General features: G+C 38.2%; 1 protein-coding gene across 4 annotated transcripts in view; it reads left to right on the top strand.

Moving 5' to 3' along the window:
* Positions 1 to 12,834, top strand: part of lrp8 (low density lipoprotein receptor-related protein 8, apolipoprotein e receptor) — a 223,398-nt gene extending 210,564 nt beyond the window's left edge. Inside the window, exons 17-19 of one of the 4 annotated variants that reach the window (XM_057842181.1) lie at positions 3,238 to 3,306; positions 8,780 to 8,952; positions 10,285 to 12,834. In XM_057842181.1, the coding sequence (XP_057698164.1) occupies positions 3,238 to 3,306; positions 8,780 to 8,952; positions 10,285 to 10,323 (281 nt within the window). In that variant the 3' untranslated portion in view covers positions 10,324 to 12,834. Of the gene's footprint in view, positions 1 to 3,237; positions 3,307 to 8,761 lie in introns of all 4 variants that reach the window. The other 3 variants (XM_057842180.1, XM_057842179.1, XM_057842178.1) reach the window with 3 other exon arrangements.
* The last annotated feature ends 1,076 nt before the right edge of the window (positions 12,835 to 13,910 follow it).

The raw sequence follows: 13,910 nt of genomic DNA, 5'->3' as shown, positions 1-13,910 counted from the left end.
AACCCCAAAACATCACTGCTCTAGAGGAGATCTGCATGGAGGAATGGGCCAAAATACCAGCAACAGTGTGTGAAAAGCTTGTGAAGAGTTACAGGAAACTTTTGGCTTCCGTTATTGCCAAAAAGGGTACATAAAGTATTGAGATGAACTTTTGGTATTGACCAAATACTTATTTTCCACCATGATTTGCAAATAAATTCTTTAAAAATCAAACAATGTGATTTTCTGTGGGGGGGGGTTCACAATTTGTCTCTCATGGTTGAGGTTTACCCATGCTGACAATTACAGGCCTCTCTAATATTTTCAAGTGGGAGAACTTGCACAATTAGTGGTTGACTAAATACTTATTTGCCCCACTGTATATGAGACTCACAGTATTGCATAGTAAAGCAATGATGACTAAGGTGGGAAAATATGTGTACTTACAAAGGTAAAAGTGCAGAGTGTGTTGCACTGTTCTGTTGGGAGGGCTTGCCTCATCACTTTTAGAGCCTGTATTTTTTATTTTTTTTTTTTCAATACAAACTATATATATTTTTTCATCCACAAAGCAAAAATCGGATTCCTCTTGTCTCAGAGTTTGTCACCTCATCACCACACCGCGAGCTCTCCAGATGAGAGCTCGAGCTAAAAAGCAGTAAAAAAGTAGATTATGAGACACGCACACGATATATCTCCATACCCACAGCCACGGGCCACGTGTTATAATTCTTAACTCACTGCACACTGTCAAGTCAGCTGTTACACATGTACCGAGCAGTGGCTGGCTTTTTGTTGGAATATAAAGCCTGGGAGGGATGTTGGAGGAACAGGGGAGCCAACATCAGTTGTTACACTCAGTTTGCATGCACTTAACCTGACAAAAAACTCATACTTGCGGTTTGAGTCACTTTTTATTTCTTGTATTTTTTTATTGTTACTGCTTTGAACTGATGCAGGCAAAGGTTTATATTTGGTCCAGACCTCTTTTGATTTGGAATACCTTACTTAAACTTCTCATATTCCCTAGAGACGGAACAGTACTTGTCAATGTCAGTGAGCCCATGAAATCCTGAAGCACCAATTAGCCTTTTGCTGCATTGGTTTGCATGACAAATCCCTGTTGTCAGAACAGTTAATCATCTTCATACATCAATCATATAACTATTTGCATTACTACTCTTCAGTGGATTGACTGCGCACATGCGCATCAGTGTAAAATACAAAGCTGATCTATTTTTGTGCCGGCGCAGCCCACGCCGCACATGTACACCAGCCACTTTGAATCATTGTAGAAACCAATTAATCGGATACATAATTGTTGTGTAATATGCTCCCTCATTTGCTGGTATTCATACTAAACAAGCACAAGTATGCCCCAGCACATTAACAGGCTATACACGCATGCCTTTGACGTTACAGGCACAATAAGTCCACAATTAATTTCTCAGTCCTGATACAAAGGATGGTAAAGGTAAATACGCAGGCAGAGATTTGAAGTCTAATCATCAACTTCTCTCTATGCTTTCTAGTTTTGCACTATTTATACACAAAAACAATGTTTCCAACCAAAGTGAATCTTTAAAATTATATTTGATTAGTGTTGGAGAACTTGTTGTATGTAAATTGTTTTGACATGTCTTATCCAACACAAATTCAATCCATTAATTCTCCCGGCACAAGTACCGCAGACTCACCAGTCCACTGTATATAGCAAAAAAAAATGTTTTTTTTTTTCCCCAAAAAATAACAGTAGTTTATGCAAGGGCGTAAGTTTGGTCTTAGCATTGGTAGGGACAATACAACAGCATGACCCGCATGTACACTTTTTGCTGGGGGCGGGACATTATAAAGACCAAAAAGATTATTGAACGGGGGTCACAGCCACATTTCTCATCTCATGAATATGAGCCTTATTAATTGATAGGCAAAATGATCAAAGCAAAATAAATCTGTATTGACTTATACTGCCTTTTATGTTAATTGGTTCACGTGAAACAACGTTCGATTCAAACCTTTGTTTTCAAAAACTACTAAAGAAACATTTTGAAGTGCTGGTCCTTTTATTTAAAAAATGGGAGCTATCCAAGAATGGGTCCTCTTCTGGGGGACACCGGAGCACCCCTAGACTCAAACTAAAGTATTGTAATATAAAAGTGATTTGGGAAAAAAATTCATGGAAAAAAATTGAGATATCCAAGGACCGATCTACATCTCAGGCATCCTAGACTACTCCAAGACTCAAACCAAAGTACTCTCATGAATTTCTGATGTGTAATTGATTTCACACATTTTATTTTTTTTTTCATGTCAGTTCATGTTCATTTCAGTGTCTTTCTGAAGTGGACCCATTCTTGGGACTTGCACTCTGAAGGCACCGCGTTGCATTACGGTAATGCACATACTGTAATGCAAACAATGATCCAAGGGACGGCTAGCTTGACTTCGTTGTTCCTTGTGGTGGCTGGCCTGACCGCAGTAGTTTTGCTAGTTAGCAAGTTCACACAGATTAATGCTATGCTAACTCTGATGTGTTTGGTAGGTCTGACTTTTAGTAGCAAAATTAGTGGTGTTTCCCCCACCTCCACAACATTGAAGTCTTTTTACATTACTTATGTCCTTGCTTGCTTGTGCTGGCTGAAAAAAAAGTATATCCCTCCTCTTCGATAGGAGTGAAGGAGGCGGCATGTTGTGTTTCTGTCGGTGGGGTTGTGTGAGTGTGCGTTCATCTGTGTTGTGGAAGATGGGGGCGGGGGGGTCAAGTCATCAGCCACTCAAACTTGCGTTTGAGGGGAAAAAAATGGACCGGCGCATTCAGCAAGTGAAAAGGGTTAAAAGTCTGCACATAATGAAAATAATTCACTAAATACTGGTAGGGTATATTATATCCTTACAACATATGGGAATACAGTCAAAATTACCCATATAACTGAACTCATGATGTAATACAAATATGGTGGCTTAAAAGTTTGTGGGGACAATTTGAGCATCCTAAAAAGTTGTTAGTGTTATGACCATACCGTCCCTATGCAAACCTATGCCTTTGAGTATACATGCTAAAGATGTGGGTTGGATAAAGGTAATTATCTGCCATGTTACAGTATTTACAAATAATTTTCATATATGAAGTTTCCTTGCTGCTGAAAACTTTTCTTTCCTTCAAGCAAGGTATTTAGGGATGATTTTTTCAAAATAACTCCGGACTTGCATTTCTCACATCTTTTCTCTCTCACTTTCTCTCTCTCTGTTTGATCTCAGCTGCGGGTGATCACTACCTCATAGGCAACAACATCACAGTAGCTGTCTTGGGGATAGTCATTCCTATCGGTGAGTTCTTGACTTTCCAGCTGCGGTGTATGTATATGTATTTTTTTTTTTTTTTTTTTTTTTTTTTTTATGCCTGCCTGCTTTCCCCCTGGCTTGTTCCTCTGTGATTGGTGTGTATGAATGGCATATGTACGTATGTGTGTGTGTTTTGGGGGGAAGGGGTGGTGTATGTGGTTACGTGCAACAGTATGACTTAAAAATTATTTTCCTCCTTCTTGTCTGATTCTTGGCTTAATTTGTGGGTTTAAATAGAACGAGTTTGTGGCTGACCTCATTGGTGTTTCAAAGCAGAAAACACCCAATGGCTTAGTAATTTTACAAAATTATGTTCTATAATTCAACTGCAGCCCCATGGCCCCATTGCTACAGGAAACATTACGAGCCAGTAAGCTCATTAGACAGCAGTTGCCTTTGTAATGTGCACATTATAGTGTGCCATTATTAAGCGGATTCTAGCAAAGGGGGGATTTTGTTCATGTTTTGCCATCACATTAGACTGGCTGCAAAAAAGCATTAAGTTCCCACTTTGAACATACAGTGTGCCCCCACTGCAATTTAAGTGCATGACACCATTGTAACCTAAGTAGCGAAGTAACAAATAGCAAAAAGATTAACAGAAATTGATGAGTGAAAATAGTCTAGTTTATATATTTATTTGCTTACGTCAAGTTTAAAAACCACACTGAACTATAAGCCACAGGTGTCCAAATTGTATTATGGGGTATTTACACTTAAGGACGTGCAGCCCATTAGCCTTTAAAAATTCATATATAAGCCACACAGAACAATAAACCACAGGGTTCAAAGCAGGGGGTGGAAAAGTAGCGGGATAGTCTAAAAAATATTTTTATAGTAAATTAATAAATAAAATAAATAAATATTACAATTAAAATATATATTTAAAAATAATTAAAATAATCAATGATGACATCCCCAGATCTAAACCAAACTTCCTAATAGGCAAAGGATGAAAAATAAGTAAATAGATAAAAACATCTGGGGACAAAAAACTTAAAAACAAAGCTAACTCGTGAGAAGGGGCCAAAGAATGGAGGGATTTCCCATTTGAATAACCAACCCTGTCAGTGATTTAACTTGCACAATAGCCCATCCAAAAAAGACCAAATTAAATATGAGGCTCTGCAAGAAGACACCCGCAGAAAAGCAGCTCCTCTGCTTCCCTGAGACCTTTGGTCAATACAAATTATTTAAGTAACAAAAATGAAAGTAAAACCATATTACTAAAAATCCCATATTTTGTCAAAAACTCACAGTGTGCCTTATAATCCAGTAGGCTTTATGTATGAATTCTAATGATCTCATTCCTTTTTAGTTGGCGCATAATTATATTGTCTTGCTCCAGTAAAGTGCTCACGACACATTTTAATCATTTATTTAACCCATATATAAAACAATAACACAAATGTGGAATACAATAATGAATAAAACAATAATTGCAGTGTTAAATGTTAAAGAATGAATGACAAAAAAACACTAATTCGCCTCATGATCAGGTGCACATTATGTATGAAAATTAACTTTGATGGTGCGCAATTTAGTCTGAAAAATACAGTAATACATGCACTGACAGTCTTTAGCAAAGTGAGTTTTATGCAACCCCTTTCCAGTTCACATCCACTGAGTATGATGAGCAAGCACAAAAAAAATTTGATGGGGAAAAAGACAAAATTGGTGAATTATTTTAGTTTCACAAATTATAAAGAGACAATCTTGGAAAAATCATTCAAAAAGTGGGTTGTGGACACCTAGCAAAACTAAAAAAAAAAGTAAAAAACTTGTGTAAACTGGTGTAATGCCGCAAAATAATTGTTTTATGTTTAATGGCTGCCCGTAAAAAGTCACAAAAAGAAATAAAGTTATCAACCTATTAGGTGCCACTGATGACTGTAGTCATCCAATGCATATGAACTGGGAGGAGCACTCCAAGCCCCTCCTTGGTCAAATGGATTGTACATATACATATAGTGTCAATGGTACTGAAACATGATCCATCATTCACAACAAATTAAAATGGCATTTTGTTTATAAGTGTTTTTATGGGGACAGAAGATGTGCAAATGACAAGGAATGACCCTACTCTACAACTGAGATTAAAATGGAAAATATGACTTAGGGTGAATCCCATTTCACCCCTTGGCCCTACCCCTTACCCCTTCCCCTCCGTTTTGCGCGTTCACGTGTAGGGGTAGGGCTGTCCCAATTCACGCTAATGTGCAGGGGTAGGGGTAAGGGGGAGGGCTTTCCACCCCTCCAAACGGAGGGCCATGACTACCCTCACTCCAAACGGAGGGTTACGCGAAATTTCCCAGGGTGCAAAGCGATTACCCCGAGAATCATTTCCAAAATGGCGGAGCCAAGGAAAGAAGTACACAAATGTAAGTAGCTCTGTTTATCCCTAATTTAACTATTTTAACAGTTTTAAGTTGTGATAACTGATGTAGGCGTGTCTGTTTGGTTCTGTCGCTTTTTGATGACGTCATAACTGGCGGAATGGACTTATGACGTACGTGAGTGTGAAGGGGTGTCCCAATTCGTAGGGCTAACGTTTCAAGCCCCTACCCCTTATTGCTCCGTTTGAAGGGCCAAGTGGTAGGGGGAAGGGGTAAGGGGGAGGGCCAAGGGATGAAATGGGATTCACCCTTAGTTAAGGTAAACTGATAATTCAGCTGAATGTGCAAACAGCCTTAAAGGATCAGCATATGCCTGATATCTCTTTCATCTGTATTATAGAGCACAATGGCAGCTCTCAAACATTGTTCTGCTATTTTTCTTCCCTCTACAATTGAGATATCAGCTCAGCTCATTATAACAACCCCCAAAGATTATTAACCCCTGCTCATCCGTTTCTCATTCTACCCCATGTTATTCATCGAAGCAGTAAATCCCCTCATTCTGCATTTTTGGCAGAATTGAAACAGTAATTATTGTCACAGGTCTACAAGGGCCGGATTTCTGTGCTGCCATCCACTAATGAGCCGCACCCACCCACATCTCCTCAAGGGGAATCAGTCTGACTATTATAATCAGTACTTAGCCAAATTCAGTCATTTATGGGGCATTGTAATTGGAGGGAAACATTCTAAATGAGACAAAAGCGAATGACTTTCACCCAATGAGTATCCAGAGAGGAATAAAAAGGGAGTGGACTAACAGCTCAGTCAAAGACAGATCCAAAATGCATGTCTACACAAGGGAAATTACATGGCTGTTTCCATCACTGATCAACATACTCGGTTTAGTTCATGTTTATCTTTTATTCTTTCCTTTTTCACGATTGTTCCTGACATAGGTTCATGCGCAAATATGTCTGTGTGCACTCATTACAGGTACAGAATGGTACACAGTATATTGTATTTGGGGAAGATAAAGTTTGCGTATCTTGAAGTCTCCAAAGAGTCAACAGGACTCTGCTTTCATTACGCCTCAAAAAAGGGTTGTCAATTAACCTTAAGTCTCATATAAACCACGTCAAGGTAGCACAGTAATTCTCTACCAGTAAAACCTATATTGACTTTTATTGTTGGAGGGAATTAATCATTCTTTGGATTTATGCTCAGAAAATGATAAATGATAGAAAACTACAGATGAATTTCAGTCTCATGCATGCTGTTTGTGTGTGTGGGGGTGGAGGTAGAATTTCTATTATGTATAATGATGCATGCAGCAACACGTTGTGAATGACGCATGTGCGTTCATACAGTGTGTCTGCGTTTTTCATTTAAAATTTAGCCTCAGTATGAATGCAAAGAGATGTTGCTATGTCATATGAAGGCTCCTTGTTTTCTTTTCAACATGCTTTTTTTTTTATTATTATTTACTAGCATGGTGGTGCTATGGTCTCCTTTTGCAAATAATGAAGTCATTGGTGGCCGAGAGGTGTCAGGCGAAATACAAAGTCCAAACACTTTGCAAATCGAAAAAAAGCACAAACCCCAATTGCAATCGCTTTACAAAAGAAAAATGCACGAATGCAAGCTGGCACAACACGACTCCCACTTGCCAAAGCACGACTGCAAGTTGGCAAAAGCACGAAACCAATTTGCCACAACACGAATGCAAATGGCTTGCAACATGACTGCAAATGACTCGCAAGACGAATGCAAAAAGCTACAGCACAATTGCAAAAAGCCACGGCAAGAGAAGGACCTGGAAGTAAAAAAAAAAAAAAGACAACACTTTGTATATTGCTATATTGTGACCATCTCTACGGACCTCCGTGAAGTTGCCTCCCCCATCAGAAAAACTGTCGTTTTTGCTGCTTTGTATAGATATTAAAATATTAATTTCGAGTGAGGACATCATAACCGTGGCTGATGGAACGTATCAATTCTCAATAAACGGGTGTGTCAACAACTAGCACAAACGAATTTGGGTCCATTTTGAAGTAAATGGGGCGCTTGAGATTTGAATTTTGAGTGATGACATCACTCTCAGTCCTTCATTTACTGCAAAATGGACCCGAGGTGGTGCCATTTGTTTTCTGATATGTTCGTGCTAGTTGTGTGGACACCCTTCTGTTATTGAGAGATTTGCTACGCTCCGTCAGCCCCGGAAGTTATGATGTCCTCATACGAAATTAATATCTCAATGTCTATGAAATGATAGCAGCACAAACATTTTTTTTTTTTTACAGCACAAACGAATGACACAATTTTTAATTGAAAATGGAAGAATCATTGACCTCAGATTAACCTATAAAAGAGTTATAAATATCTGAAACGATAGCAGCATAAACGACATGTTTTTACAGCACAAACGATTGACATAATATTTATATAAAGTTGCGTCTGATGGGGGGGGGGCAACTTCATGGTGGTCCATAGAGATGGTCACAAAGCACATACTGTATAGCATTTTTTTTTTCAAAACTTTCAGGTCCTCTTGCCGTCATATTGTGTCTTTTTGCCATCATGCTGTGGCTTTTTGTGGTTGTGCTGTGGCTTTTTGCACTCGTCTTGCGAGCGATTTGCAGTCATGATGTGGCAATTCGGGTTTGTGCTTTTGCCAATTTGCAATCGCGCTTTAGGAATAGGGGATCGTGTTGTGGCAGTTTGCATTCATGCTTTTTTTCTTTTGCAAAGCGTTTGCAATTTGGATTTGTGCTTTTTTCTGTTTGCAAAGTGTTTCGCCTGACACCTTTTGGCCACCGTACTGTTCACCATGAATATCCAATCTACCAGTAAGTAAGTAACTAGTAAATATAGTAATATAAATTGGTTGTTGTTTTGAGTTAAAAAAAAAAAAAATCACTGATTGCAAAAAAAAAGTGATATCGCAATAATTTGAATGGGTCTTGGAAAAAAAGAAAACAATGAGCCCTCAGTACAAGAAAGTGTGTTTATGTGTAAGTGCTTAAAGTGCCGCTCTCTGTCCCCTGGGCTGTGTTAACGCTCCCGCCGTTTGTTGTTGTTGTGTGTGTGTTAAACACATGCAGTCCCTATCCTTGCCACAGTGGTCATCGGGCTTCTTTGCACTGGCGCCTATCTGGTGTGGCGCAACTGGCGGCGCAAAAACACCAAGAGCATGAACTTCGACAACCCTGTATACCGCAAAACCACTGAGGACGATGACGATGAAATCCATATTGGCCGTCACAGCGAGTCCATTGGACACATCTACCCAGCAGTGAGTGGCAGCCACAATCAGCCGTTCATAGCGCTTCCCCTGGGGAGCGGCATCAGCGACAGCAACTCTCATTGGTACTCAGGGGCACCGATGCTCTCCAGTGGCAAATGAGGAAAGGAAAAAAAATGTTGAGAGGAGGTGTAGGAGTCAAGAAAAGCCTACTTGTTGGTGAAAAAGCAGGCTTGCACATACTACCCAAGTACAGACACTCATTTTTGCAGTAATCACTGAAAACGCCAAACACTTGAAGCCCTACACCATGTTGTTGTTGTTTCCATTCCTCTATTGACCATGCTCATACACATTTTATCAATTTTATATTCTTCAACGTCATTTTGTATCACAGTTTTTGTACATTGTGATTTTTCAAGTTGTTTATTTGTTTCTACGAAAAGACAATAATATCAATATTGTCATTTTATTTGGAAAAAAATATCATTTATTGTAAGAAGCTGCTCGTTTTAGTTCAGGAGCAAACTGGTATTCTCATCATACAGTAATAGTATGATGAGAAATGTTAATGTCAAAGACTCCCTGACTATGCAGTGCTGCCAACTTGTATTTAATTGGAAGAATGTTTTTAGTAGAGCTCTACAAGTCACCGGAGACATCTGACAGGACAGCACAGTACAGTATTTGACATTTTTAGATCAAATTATTTATTATGAACTCTTTTCCTTACTACTTAAATGAAATTGAGAGCACAAATCTCATCGTAACTCAAGAGTCAATGGCAGTTGTGAAGTGTATTCAAACCCAGGAACAGAAAAGGTGGAGGCAGAAGTCGCTGTAAGGACATTCCTTCCAAATCATGTGTGGTTGTCAGAGTAGCAGACGTGCAGTGAGAATATGGGGGATGGTGATTGAGTGCTTTGATCGGTTGGCATGGCAACACTGATTTCTTTGTGCCTCTCCAGCAAGGAAGGAGGCAAATAATTTGGAATATATGGGCATGATGAAAGAGAATTGTGCAAAAGATTTTTTCAATGCACTAAAAAAATCATTATTGGTGAGGAGGTTGCACAGAGGGTAACGTTTTGTTCTTGTATATTGTCCTACTCTCATGTGGCATCTCAGAGCGTCCAAGAGAGATCAGACTGGCTTTTTGTGGGCCAAAAATGTGCAGCCAAAGACATTCAGATTGCAGTTCTCAAATAATAGCCAAAAAAAGGAAGGAATTGAACAGAAAGTCAAAAGGGAAGAGAGGGATGTGAAGAATATTTTTTAAAAGCGCTAAATTATTTGGGGGGATTGTTGTGTTTGTTTTTCTTGTTTTATTAGTATTTTTTGTTTCGTTTGTATCCTGGTAACATTTTTTATCTGCTGTTTCAGCGAGTGGCACTCAGTCTGGAGGACGATGGTTATCCCTGAAGGAGGGATGCATCCTCTTCCTTCATTCCCACCTCGGCCCTTCCTCCCTCCACTCTTCCAAACCTCCACAATGAGGCCCTGTCCAACGCTGGGCAAACACTCCTCTTTTTGCCTCCCTCTTTTAACTAGTAGGAACGAATCATACAGCACATATATGCCAAGTTTCTCATGTACAGTAATGCTCTCACTGTAAAAATAATACCACTATGAGCTGCTGCTACATTTTAATTATAGTGTGTAGTCTTTGCTCCACACATTTCTCCTGTCTTATCTGCCTTCTGGTAGTCCTAGTTAACATTAACATGCTGCTCTTGGATTTTTGTCAAACTAATTTCACTGAGCTGCCGTCTTGTCGGAGCAGAAGTGTTAGATTGTCATATCGTTTACATTTTGTAAATAATATGTTTACAGTATCTCACTGCACAACTACAGATATTTGATTACTCAATGACATACGTAGTTGGCAAAGACTTTTCTCTTTGGGTGCTATTTGAAATGGCAGCATCTGTATTTGCAGGTATTTCTGCAGGTATTCTTGTTTACCCCTTGTGCAGTGCTAGCTAAACTAAATGTAGTAATTGAGAAATTAGTCTAATGACACTGGGATGAGGTGGGGATGCTGACCATTTGGAGGTGATCTGAGTGTGGAAGAGTAAGAAATCTGCTTCTTTTTTGTTTATTAGAATTGGACAGGTGAGCCTAAAGACAAAAAGCAAGACAGAAAACAACATTATGATTAATCTTCTGTGTTGGCATCAGAGCTATGCACACTGGTTTACAATGAACTTGGGGCTGTTTGTTTCCTCTCAGTTGCAGACTTTTTGTTTGCTCTTCTGCGCTGCTCCTATTTTATAAATGATAGCTATAGCCTGAGGGGTGATAACAGCTTGAGCCAATTTTGGATAAACAGATAGTAATACGGAATTCTGATATCATGGGGTCACCGAGATTCAAATATGATAGCTGGAAGGAATAAGTGAAGAGAGTTCTATTAGATGAATGTTGGCCTCAGATATTGTATTCAGTATGGTAGAAGCTGTCCATTAAGAGAGCTAGAAAAATCTAAAAGATCCATCTGTCATAGTGGCTGAAGATTCAGAGGCAAAGAACCTGTAACTTAAAGAACATTTAGTAGTACAAAAATGGTATTACTCTGAATTCATCCTGTAAGGGAACTTGGAATACAACTTTCAGAAGGGTGCAAGACGAGTTCAACCTGCTTCTGGTTTCATAGGCTGATGTTTACTCCCAGAGAGTGTTTCTTTCAATTAACTGCTGGAGAAACAGAAATCTCTCTCACTGCCTGTTAAGTGTAGTGTGTAGTGGGAGGAAAAATGAGTAAGACCACTCACAGACCGAGAGGGACAATAATTTGATTTAAACAAGATAGAAAGAAAAGGGTGCACAAGTGGAAAGAGCATCTCTTCCATTTGCTTGTTGCTGAAATGTTACAACACCACTGAATCGGATGAAATGCTCAGTGAATATTTCTGAAATTGCAGAGATGATTTTCTAATGGTCATTCACTTTGAACCGCTACAGCAAGTAAACAGTAGAGCTGTTAGTATGCCTAATTAACTCTTGTTACTGGAACTACTGGACGTCTATAAGATTTGACACTTTAATAGATTGTATAATGTTTTACACTGAATGAACAACACCTAATGGTAAATTCTGAACAATGTAATTATTGTTCAGATTTCTCTTCTATTCTACAAATATGTCATTCACTTGACATAAGCCTCTGTTTGGAGACAAAGTATAAGTCACTTGTAAAAACTGGAATATTAATGTCTCCGCATGTGTAATTCACAACAAGTATGCATAATATAATGACATACAAGAGCTGTATCAAATATTCTTTCTTTACCAAGATAATACTATACAGTATATTGCAGTACAGTTCTACTGACTGCAACCACAATACTAAGTATACTTTGCCATAGACTCCACCATCAGTTGACAAGACAACTCCCACAGTCTTTGCGTAGGGGGCTGACCCATAGAGCGTTGAGGTGGCTTTCACCGTTCCCTTTGATAAACTCAAACACATGCGGCATTCTAAGACCGGATTTAAGTGGAAATAGGACGAATGTTTTACTGCATACAAGCAGGCAGGAGTGTCTCAAAAGGGATTTGGTCGAGGATTCAAGGTAATTATTATATTTTTCACATCATGCATACACTTTAAAATGTTATGAATAGAATGAAATGAATGAAAAAAAAATTTGCTTGAAATATTTACGTAAAATGAATGATAACTGCCTGTTTTTTTTGTTTTTTTTTTGCTTTTAACCAAGAGTCCAGACTGTTTAACGTTCATATCTACAGAAATTCCACGATTTAAGCATTTATTTGCAAGAATGTTCATCTTAAAAAGCTCTTTGGTGGTGGGGCGCCATGTTGGATTAAACAATACCGTAATTTTGGCTTGAAATAGTTACGTAAATGAATGATAACTGCCGTTTTTTTTTTTGGTTGTTTTTTTTTTTTTTTTTTTTTTGCTTTTAACCAAGAATCTAGACTGTTTTACGTTCACATCTATAGAAAGTCTGTGACTTAAGCATTTATTTGCAAGAATTTTCTACTTAAATAGCTCTATTTTGTGACGGCCGCCATGCTGGATTTTGTATCTTTACACAACAGCGGAGTTCAATCTAAATAAGTTGTGATTGTATATAGAAAAATTCAAATTTCACTTATGTTCAGTAAAATTAAACTGATTCTGCATGCTTTCCTCAAGTATTAAGTATTCGATGTGAAAAGGGAATGATTTATTAGCTGTTGAAAAAAAAAAGAAGATGCTGTTTTGAGCAAAAACATATATGATATGTTAAATATTGCTATTGATCCTGAAAATATAGGTGATTATCTCTGTATCTGGTGATTTTTGTGCATCTAGCGTAAAATTTGAGAATTTTATAGCCATTTTAAATTTAGTTATACTTGTATAAAAAAAAATAATAATATTCGGAATTTTATTAGGGAACGACTGAATATTTTTTATGTCACTGCTCATGGAGACTCATATATGCCTAAGGGAGGTGTCTGTTTTGGTTTTAGGTCGCTCTCGACTTTGGTTTTGAAAATATTTGAATTTTACATTTTAAACCCCGAGCCCTGTGTCCCGTCAACTGATCGTTAAGTCTATGGCTTTGTTTTGAAGGAACACTAATAAGTGGCGCTTCTGAATTATATGGCAATATATTCTTCAAATGCTCATAATGTTGTGTCTGGTAGACACGTATTTGTTCATAGTAATTTTTTTTGCTTGATTGACTGCTCCGGAGAACATTTACTCAAATTAGCTCAGACAAAATAATACAGGGAAATGACTTGGATTCAGCCTGAAGTACGGTGTATGCACACAGCTGTGTACTTGGCGTATGAATTTGGTTTGAAATGAGTTGTTTTAAGAAACACAGTTTTGTTTTTTACACGTCAGAAATCAATCTCTGACTTGAATAACTGTCTGATTGGAAGGAATTGTACTCTGTTCGTTTAGGTTACTTGTTAATCGTAGTAACTTATTGGTTTAGAAAGCTAATTCTTATTATTGAATTATTCTTTATTCCTACTGCCTGTCC

Source organism: Corythoichthys intestinalis, chromosome 7 (assembly GCF_030265065.1).
Source record: "Corythoichthys intestinalis isolate RoL2023-P3 chromosome 7, ASM3026506v1, whole genome shotgun sequence".
Lineage (NCBI taxonomy): Eukaryota > Metazoa > Chordata > Actinopteri > Syngnathiformes > Syngnathidae > Corythoichthys > Corythoichthys intestinalis.
The sequence above is the reverse complement of the archived record's forward strand: the minus strand, read 5'-3'. Positions and strand labels throughout refer to the sequence as shown.